General features: G+C 47.6%; 2 protein-coding genes across 2 annotated transcripts in view; both read left to right on the top strand.

Moving 5' to 3' along the window:
- The first annotated feature begins 101 nt into the window (after positions 1-101).
- On the top strand, positions 102-2,209 carry LOC144338536 (uncharacterized). The gene is made up of 3 exons (XM_077988420.1): positions 102-445; positions 815-882; positions 2,072-2,209. Exons 1-3 carry the CDS (start codon positions 102-104, stop codon positions 2,170-2,172), a joined length of 513 nt encoding a protein of 170 aa, XP_077844546.1. The 3' UTR covers positions 2,173-2,209.
- ZDHHC9 (zinc finger DHHC-type palmitoyltransferase 9) overlaps positions 2,125-9,833 on the top strand; it is a 36,949-nt gene continuing 29,240 nt past the window's right edge. The window contains exon 1 of the mRNA XM_015128169.3: positions 2,125-2,373. Coding sequence (XP_014983655.1) covers positions 2,207-2,373 — 167 coding nt within the window. The 5' untranslated portion in view covers positions 2,125-2,206. The remainder of the gene's footprint in view (positions 2,374-9,833) is intronic.

Genomic DNA, 9,833 nt, shown 5'->3' with positions numbered 1-9,833 from the left:
TCTGCGTAACTATATTAATAGAAGGCAACACTTCACCTACTGGCGCTCAGACCCCAAAGAGAGGCTGGCAGTGGCTGGGCAGGTGGGCATGCAGCAGGGAGATGGGTGGAGGAGTGGGCGGAGGCATCGTCGAGTGGCGTTCGACATATCCAATGGCAGTTCGGGATAGGGGCGGCCGGGGCGGAGGCGCCGAGGCCGATCGGCCAATAGAGGGCGAGCAACTACTGGAGCGACCTGGTGACGTGAGGAGCGTTCCATTTGGCCAGCGGTGGGCGGTTGCCACAGCTGGTTTAGGGCCCCGACCACTGGGGCCCCTTGTCAGGAGGAGACAGCCTCCCGGCCCAGGGAGGAGAAGTCGCTGCCACCTTTGGCGGCCGACGCGATCCCCTGGGACGGTCCGCTTCCTGCCGTCAGCTGCCGGCCGAGTTGGGTCTCCGTGGTTCAGGTAACGAGGGGTGGGGGCGGGGGTCTCCGGGGCTGGTCTGCAGGGTGGGCTGCCTCCCCTTCCGCTGCGCCGGGACGCGGGGACGTAGGCACCGCCCTTCTCAACTCGGCAGCCGCCGAGCCCCTGGCCCGGGGTGACTACACGTGGCGGGGCGTGTGTGAGTGTGTACGAGCGTGTGGCTGCGTGTGCGTGTGGATGTGGCGCGCGTCCCAACCTGCCTGGGGCGGTGGTCCGCGGCGTGGCAGAGGCAGGGCGGGCCTCGCGAGGCCGCGCGCGCGGCCCGGCCCCGATCTCCGCTCTCTGGCCTCCGGCCCCCCGCTGGGGAGCCGGTCGCTGCTTCCCGACGGATTTTGATCTTTGTTCTTCCAGGCCGGCTCCCCGTTCGTGGTCTCCCTTCTCCCGCTGGGCCGGTTTATCGGGAGGAGATTATCTTCCAGGTTAGTTTTACACAAAGGACGGGTTCTCTGCACCTCTGGGCCCCCTTCCCCTTCCCCGAGCCTTCTACCTTCTCATTTCCCTGCTCCGCTCCTAGGCTGTTTTTGGACGTTTGCCCTCTCCAGCCCGGGAATGATCTCGAGTTGGCTGTTTCTCCCTCTGTCCGTCGGGCTGCAGGCTTCCGCCTCAGTCCTGCCAGCGTGGGGCATGTGGTGTCGGTAAATAGAGGCCACAGCACCACACCTGAGCGGAGGAGAAGGGTGGCAGAGGCTGAGAAAGGCTGGGCCTGGGAATTCAGGATGCTGAGTAGAGATGGTACTTAGGACATGTCCCAGAAAGCGCCCTTGTGACTTTTCTTAGCTGCTGCCATTCCCCACCCCCCAACCAGCCATCAGCAGTCACCAACCATTCCAGAATCTCTCCTGCTTAAGTCAGCCTTTCACCTACAGGTCTCTGATGTGGTTTCATTATGATTCCCACAAATGTTAGGCTAGACCAGCCAGATTGTTTCATTTCCCGGACTCAGGAAGTTGCAGAGGGTTTGATGAGGGGAAATCTGTTTTGTGTAAATACAATGCACGTATGTGCACAGAGCGTCCAGAACCTCCCGGCCCTGCCAGAGGGTGACTTGTTCCCTGCTGTGATTCATACTCGAGTGGCTAATTGAAGAAAGAAGGTGAAGTGGAGGAAGGGAGGGAGGCTTTATAAGGACAGAAACTCTACTATTATTTTTAGAGTCCTTTTAATGATGTTGAAAGAACATTGTGGCATAGTGGAACATGCCCTTGACTTGAAGTTAGCAGTATCAGCATTGCTGCTGTGTGGCCCTGGATAAGTTATTTCCTCTCTCTGGTCCTCATTTTACTCATTTACAAAACAAAGTATTAATAATTGGCACGATCACCTATAAAATCCTCTCTAGTTCCAAGGTTCTGTGATGATCAGATCACCAGCATTAGATTGGAAGCATAGAGGCTTATTTAAGAGGAAATACTAGCCCTTTTCCTTATTTGAGAACCTTTAATCATATCTTCTTGTAGAGAACAAACACGAATTGGAAATAAACTTTTCCCCACTTCCCCGTCCCCACCCCTTCAGTCAGTTTTCAACTTTCTGTCTCTGGGAAAGGAGGGTTGAACTGTATTTTTTTTATTCTTGCCTCATTTTTTTTCTTTTTCTGCTTTTTCTTAGGGCTGGCAATTGGACTTTTGATGATGTTTGACCCAGCGGCAGGAATAGCAGGCAACGCGATTTCAAAGCTGGGCTCAGCCTCTGTGTCTTCTCTTGTGTAATCGCAAAACCCATTTTGGAGCAGGAATTCCAATCATGTCTGTGATGGTGGTGAGAAAGAAGGTGACACGGAAATGGGAGAAACTCCCAGGCAGGAACACCTTTTGCTGTGATGGCCGGGTCATGATGGCCCGGCAAAAGGGCATTTTCTACCTGACCCTTTTCCTCATCCTGGGGACATGTACACTCTTCTTCGCCTTTGAGTGAGTTTTGGTTGAGTAGAGTTGCCTGATTATGGTTACTTTGGGTCTAGGGGGAGAACCCGCTTTCTGGGGAGTTTGGGGCTGGTCCTTGGATGACTTTAACATCCTCTTGAGCAATGTCTGTAGATGATGCCAGCTGAATTCATTGCTTCATGGTCATCACAGAGTATGTGCTTCCCCAAAAGACCAATACCTTTGATACCAATTTTGTAGTACTGGTTTGGGGCTATCCTTGATAGACTTGGGAAATAAGGAAGTTTGTCTTAATTACTCACCTCTCCCTTTTAGTGGTCTCCTTAGAAGCTGAATGACAGATGGCCTCCCCTGCACACAAACCTAAGGGCACCCCTCATTGTTACATCACTCAGCAATCCTCACCTATTTTGTTATTCTGGGCCCTGTTTCCGTAAGGCTCAGCTCTCAGCTAGCTGTTACGGTGAAAAGCCAACTGAATTGGGAACCTACGGATTAGTTCCAGCCTCAGCTGGACCACATACTAGTTGTGTGCGTGGCACATACGTGCTTATTAGAAGTGAGTTGCTCTTTCTTTCCCTCAAAATCACTGAATGTAAACAACTCTATATTCTGTGTATGCCTGGTACCAGCCTTGGAGTGATTTTTTTCTGTGGTGTAATACCTTGTACTCGAGCCACTGTTTGAAGTCTGTGTAGGTCTCGTCTCTAGGGGAGGTGGCCGGTTGGATTCTAGGGCACTGTGGCGTGTCTCCTGGGTGTGCTGAGAATGCTCTACACTCTAGGGATGGGAGCAGTGCTAATTGTTTTGGGATTACTGTGAGGAGGCCTTTGAGAGCCAAGAGGTGTGTGTGTGGACTGTAAGCCACACCTGACGTGAGCCTGCTATGGTGTATGTACATGGGTGACCTGGAAATGGAGGCCTCATGCTGGGGTGTGGCCATGGGAGATAGGAGGGGGCACCTTGGCCAGCCTAGTGGGGAAGTAAAGTGAGCTCTGGTCCCTTGGGGCTCATTTTTTTGTCCTTCTGTGAGGGCTTCAGGCTTTCCCAATGCACCCAGAGTGATTTTCGGGCTGCTTTGCCAGACTTTTGGATGGTTGCAGCTGGCTTGAGTAACAGCAGGGGGAGGAGGGGGACCCAGTATATAACGGGGCTGGGAAAGTAAGGTCAGAGGAACTCTTTGTTAAAGGTCTTTTTGCTGCTGCTGCCGCTACTGCTGACTTTGTGAAGTGTTTAGCGAAGTCAGGCAGGTTGCTGAAGACTTCTTACTTGCTTTCCAGTTTGAGTTTCCTGACTGAGGGTGTGTGCGTGCATGTGTGCATGCACGTGCTTGTGTGTGGTACCAGTGAGCATGTGTAGTCAGGCAGGCATAAGTTCCTAGTATTAAAAATCGTTTTTCCTTCTCCTCACCCTTCTCTCCAAGTTTTCCTTGCCTCATTCCTGCCCTGCTTCTTCTTGGAAGTGAATAGCTGACCTCTGTTCTTTATCATTCTTCCTCCCTTTTTCTCTTTTTGTCCCCACCCCCACCCCCATGGTTAAATTTTTATTATTGCAACCATTCCAAACAGAGATGAGCCTTGTTCCCAGGCTTTGAGTTAGTTGGTAGTTCTGGGCCCAGGAAACCTCTGGTTTGACTGGCCAGGGGTACTTGAAATTTGGAGCTATTGCCATTTGTCCCCTTTTGTATCTGGGAGCCAGCAGAAGAATCTTATTGGAATCTGTTCCACTGAGGCCCCTGCAGGCCTCTGAAGAAAACCGCTGGTGGGATGAAGCTTCTAATTAGCCACGTTGCTGTTTGACAGAGGCAGGTTGAGTTTTCCACCATGATGACTTCCCCCTCCCCCCAGGTTGTTTCTTGCATTTTGAAGGGTGAGGTTATTTGTAAAACTTCCTTGAGTACCAGCTGTGTGTGTGAAAGACTAAATATTTTTGAAGATAGGGCTGGAGGAGGGAGTAGTGGGAAGAAGAGGGGAGAAGGAAGTAAATGTGTTAGCAGAGGAGTAGAGTGGGGAGGTGGAAATGTGACCAAAGAGGAGAGGACCCTGGTGATGAATACTTTGTACTGAGAATGGCGGAATTTGTGTTTGTGAATGTGCGTGCTTGTGTATGTGTGTGTGTCTGTCATATATAAACACATAGACACTTTAGGTGGTGGCTGCGTTGTGCCTAGCCAGTGACAGGTGTACAAGGTACACCAGCATGCCTCTGAGGAATGAAGTCTCCTTCTGGTTGGCCTTTTTCTTTGGCGTCTATAAATTCCTGTCCACCACATAGTGGGGGCACGGTTTGGGGAGCAGAATGTGTGCTGCTTTGTTAGTATTAGAACTTAGCGCAGTGGCTCATGCCTGTAATCCCAGCACTTGGGGAGGCCGAGGCAGGCAGATCACTTGAGGTCAGGAGTTTGAGACCAGCCTGGCCAAATGGTGAAACCCCCATCTCTACTAAAAATACAAAAATTAGCCCCGTGTGGATGTTGTGCGCCTGTAGTCCCAGCTACTCAGAAGGCTGAGGCAGGAGGATCCCTTGAACCTGGGAGGTGGAGGCTGCAGTGAGCGGAGATCTTAGCCTGGGTGACAGAGTGAGACTCTGTCTCAAAAAAAAAAAAAAAAAAAGAAAAAAGAACTTAGTGAGACCTCAGGTAATCAGTTGATCTAGCCCCCTGCCTTCAGGCAGGTGAGGGTATCTGAATAGACAAATGGTAATCTATTTTCATCCTTACATTGTCTAGGAGTAGAGACTCCACATCCTCTGGCTGCTGCATTTTTGCCTTGTGGGAAGATAGTCCAACTCTTGAGGCACATCTGGAGCTGCATTTTAGTAGCAGGGTCCTGCTTGCAGCAGGTGCTTAGGAACAAGTGTGAGTTGATTTATAGCTGCCTGCAGCACAGCTCTGGGCCAGCCAGATGGCTTGAGGAGTCTGGTCAGGCATGTGGGTGCCCCTTAATGAAGAACGCACAGTGTTAGCAGTGCTGGCAGATGTCCTTTTATTTTTGGATTATGCCTTTACATATCTTCTAGAAGACTTTTCAAATGAGTGACCTGTAATTTTCAGTGGACAGATAGTAGATTGAATACATAAAACAAAAAAAGGTTGTTCCACCCTGGGGCCAGTTAGCTCTGTATTGTTAGAGTGTTTCTTTTTTCTTTCTTTCTTTCTTTTTTTTTTTTTTTAACTTATTTTTTGAGACAGAGTCTCGCTCCATCACCCAGGCTGGAGTGCAGTGGCATGATCTCAGCTCATTGCAACCTCTGCCTCCCAGGTGCAAGCAGTTCTCCTGCCTCAGCCTCCCGGGTAGCTGGGATTACAGACACCTGCCAAATACAAATAATTTTTGTATTTTCAGTAGAGACAGGGTTTCACCATGTTGGCCAGGCTTGTCTTGAAATCCTGATCTCAAGTGATCCACCTGCCTCAGCCTCCCCAAGTGCTGGGATTACAGGCATGAGCCACTGTGCCTGGCCTGTTAGAAGTGTTTCTGAAGAAGCTGGGGAGCCTCTCTCAGGGCCGCTGTCACAGAGTAGAAATTTGGCCAAATATTCACTAAGCCTCTTGCAACTCCAAGAACCTGAAATTCTGTATAACTCTGTGTTTGTCTGGAAGACTCAAATACACATGAAAGGAGATTATAGATTACCAGTAGGTTACTATATTTAAATATAATTGTATTCATGGCAAACGTATTTAAACTTAAAAGCAGAGTGAAAATGGTATAATGCTTAAAGAAAAAAGATTTTCTAATTAATTCTTAGGGTGAGGTATTTAAGAAATGTGAGTGTGTATTGCCAATTTCAGCTTTGAGCATATGAACAATTTTCACTTCTTTCTGCTCAAGCTCTATCCAGCTTGTGCGATGAACACATAGCTACCAGCTTGGCCTGAAGTGTCAGGACACTGTAACAGAATGACACTGACAACCTAGGAGCCATCCAGCTACTGAAAGGCTATTGAGGTATTCAGGCAAATTCAACTTCCTGATAAAATGTGATCCCGGAGAAAGGAACAAGTGCACTGACTCCTGGAATTGGCTTCCAGCTTTCTCTTTTAGCTTTCTGAGCAGGCCACTAGTGGGGCCAAAGTCCTCAGACTTCCCTTGTGGCAAGAATGACTGTGTGACTCTTGACCCCTGAAGCAGAAGCAGTTTACTGCTATAATCAGTGCTTATGGTCTCACTCTGTCCTCTGTATATGAAGGAAATCTTATCAAGGCACTGTCAGACCAGGTTCTGTCAGATTGGTCCCCATTAGAGCTTTTGATGTATATATTGGCAGAAGAGTCATTGAATTGGATGAACTGAAAACAGCTTTGCAACACTGTTTAGTAATCAATAGTAATCAATACAAAAAATACTTGTCTAGCGTATCCAAATTCTACCCCTCCCTCAAATTCTTTCTTGAGTCTTCATGAAAACTTTCCAGTAATTTCTGCATTCATTGGGCTAATTGTGCACACCACTCATTCAACAGATAATCACATGACATTTCTTATAGTTTGGAGCTCTATGGTGATTACACTTCTCACTGTTGTTGTCCCCTACAGCTAGTCTCTTTCAAGGACAGAGACTATGTTCAATGGCTGTGTAGCCCCCACAGTGCTCTCTACCATGCCTTACATAGAGTAGATGGCCAATAAGTGTTGCTGAATTAAAACATTCTGGATGTACTTAAAATTTAACAATCTTGACCCGCAGAATCATAGGATGGTAGAGCTGGAAAGGACTTTTGAGACTATCTCCGTTCTTGTGTGGGTGAGGAAACCAGGCCCACAGAAGTGAGGTTCCTTCATCAAGATGAGTTGGCCAGCCAATGTCTCTATACTGTCTCAGGGCTTTTTCTTCTAATTTCGACCTTTCATTGTTATCCTTTGGCTATGGAATCCTGAAGACATTCAAACCCACATGCTTTAGTAAAGTGTACATAGTACCAAATACTAGACCAGCATATTCAGGATTCTTGCGAGCTAGTGTGTGTGTTACCCAATGGCATCTAGGCTCTTGGGGTCTCCCAAGCTTATGCTCCTAGAAAGTGAAGGCATCTTTGCAGAGAATTGATGGTGTTGCAGCATGGCATTTCTGGTAGCCTTGCAGGAACAGGGAAGCCTATCAGGAGCTTTGTGAGTTAATGAGGGATCATCACTGCTGTGGCCACTCCTGGTCCCTGCTGCCGAGATGAGGATGACTTGGAGAAGAATCGAGCAATTTGTGCTCCATACATTGTTACTTAGTGAGTTATCCTGATGAAAGGGGCAGCGTGGGCCGGGTGCAGTGGCTCATGCCTGTAATCCCAGCACTTTGGGATGCTGAGGCAGGTGGATCACTTGAGGTCAGGAGTTCAAGACCAGCTGGGCCAACTCCTGGTGAAACCCTGTCTCTACTAAAAATACAAAAAATTAGCTGGGCGTGGTGGTGCACACCTGTATTCCCAGCTGCTTGGGAGGCTGAAGCAGGAGAATCACTTGAACCTGGGAGGTGGAGGTTGCAGTGAGCCAAGATTGCACTATTGCACTCCAGCTTGGGCAACAAAACAAGAGTAAAACTCCATCTAAAAAAAAAAAAAAAAAGAAAAAGAAAGGGGAGGCGTGTCTGGAAGACAGGTGAAATAGAAAAAGCAGACCTGATAATATGAACTTACTAGGTTTGAGGAGACACAAGACTATGTAGACCAAAGCCAAACTTTGACATGCCAGAATGTTAGTGCCCACAGTGACAAGGTCCAGGTTCCTGAAGAGCATCCTTATGTGAGATTGGGAAGAGGAAAAAGTGACTATATTGTGCTCACCAAGAGTACATTCTCTGGAGAATGACTCTATGGAGGTCAGTCTTGGCTTTATCTAGCTTTGGATTCTGTCTGTGACTTGGCTAACCAAATGAGTTTTAGAAAGGCATAGTTGCCTCTTTGATATCAATCTGTTACAGCACTTAGCTAAACTTAACTTCCTGATAAAGTATGTTCCTTGAGAAAGAGTTTTTCCCAAGAGTTCCTTGGGTTGTGTCTCCTGAACAGTTTGCTTTCTTTTTTCTTTTTTTCTTTTTCCTTTGAGACGGAGTTTCACTCTTGTTGCCCATGCTGGAGTGCAATGGCGTGATCTCAGTTCACTGAAACCTCCACCTCCTGGGTTCAAGCGATTCTCCTGCCTCAGTCTCCCGAGTAGCTGGGATTACAGGCATGCGCCACCACGCCCTGCTAATTTTGTACTTTTTAGTAGAGACAGGGTTTCTCCATGTTGGCCAGGCTGGTCTCGAACTCCCGACCTCAGGTGATCCACCCGCCTCGGCCTCCCAAAGTGCTGGGATTACAGGCATGAGCCACCGCACCTGGTGGCAGTTTGCTTTCTTTTAATAATTCATTTTTTTCTTTCTTTCTTTTTTTTTTTTTTTTTTGAGATAGGGTCTCCCTCTCTTGCCCAGGCTGGAGTGCAGTGGTTTGATCTTGGCTCACTGCATCCTCTGCGTTCTGGGCTCAAACAGTCCTCCCACCTCAGCCTCCCAAGTATCTGGGACTACAGGCATGAGCCACTATACCTGACTAATTTTTGTATTTTTTGTAGAGACAGGATCTCGCCATCTTGCCCAGGCTGGTCTTGAACTCCTGAGCTCAAGTGCTCCAACAGGCTTAGCCTCCCAAAGTGCTGAGATTAAAGATGTGAGCCACCACACCGGGCTCCTTTAATAATTCTTTATGGTTCTGTCATTCAGAATTTCTCTACATTTTCAGCCTCTATTACCTTTTGTGGTAATGAGTTTCACACTGTCAGTCCCCACTGAATGCCTCTCCCATCTTTTGAGGATGAGTCTTAATTAAATATAGTGATCCTCTGTTTTGGGAAAAGCAAGCCCAGAGAACAGGGATGTTTCCCAACATGTTGACATCAGTTCAGATGTTATTGAGGGAAAGAAGAGACTCCTAAATCTTTCTCCTCAGAGATGCTGGAGCTGGTATTGTGCTAAGAACAAAGGAGGTACCTTAGGCTATTTGCAGTAGCAAGAAGCTAGCTAATTCAGGGTAATTAATTAGTGGGATGTTTCTGGAATGGAGTGGGGAAGACAGGGGCCTTATGATGATGATTAGATAAGGCCAGTTAATGGAGAGCCTTGGAATACTGACCTGTGGAGTTTGGGACATAATGTAATAGGCAGCAATGAATGGTTCTAAGTTCTCGAGCAGGGGTATATTGTAATTGAAATTTGAACTTTGCTATTATAATTGAAATTTGAAAACCACTGAGCAGGTTTGCCTGGATAGAGATTTTGATGAGAGGATGGCTTCTCACTTCAGAATTGAAAATGTCCCTGTTTGTTTAATTTTCTTTATTGCTACTGGAGCAAAAGAGGGTTGTACATTTTTCTCTGACCTTCACATAGAAGTAAATCTGGAGGCTGATTGTAAATTATGTTTTTAGTGTTAAGGGAAACTTCCCCTCTCAGCAGACTCTGAGGGTCATCAGAAAAATCTGGGAACAGTCTTATGGGTGGTTCTACATGTTTATTGTG

Source organism: Macaca mulatta, chromosome X (assembly GCF_049350105.2).
Source record: "Macaca mulatta isolate MMU2019108-1 chromosome X, T2T-MMU8v2.0, whole genome shotgun sequence".
Taxonomy (NCBI): Eukaryota; Metazoa; Chordata; class Mammalia; order Primates; family Cercopithecidae; genus Macaca; species Macaca mulatta.
This window is presented reverse-complemented; position numbering and strand designations above follow the sequence as displayed.

Coding starts and splice junctions, on each gene's coding strand:
- LOC144338536 (XM_077988420.1), top strand. CDS start 102: ATGGGTGGAGGAGTGGGCGGAGGCATCGTCGAGTGGCGTTCGACATAT. Junction 446..814: donor GTTGGGTCTCCGTGGTTCAG/GTAACGAGGGGT, acceptor TTGTTCTTCCAG/GCCGGCTCCCCGTTCGTGGT. Junction 883..2,071: donor GGGAGGAGATTATCTTCCAG/GTTAGTTTTACA, acceptor GCTTTTTCTTAG/GGCTGGCAATTGGACTTTTG.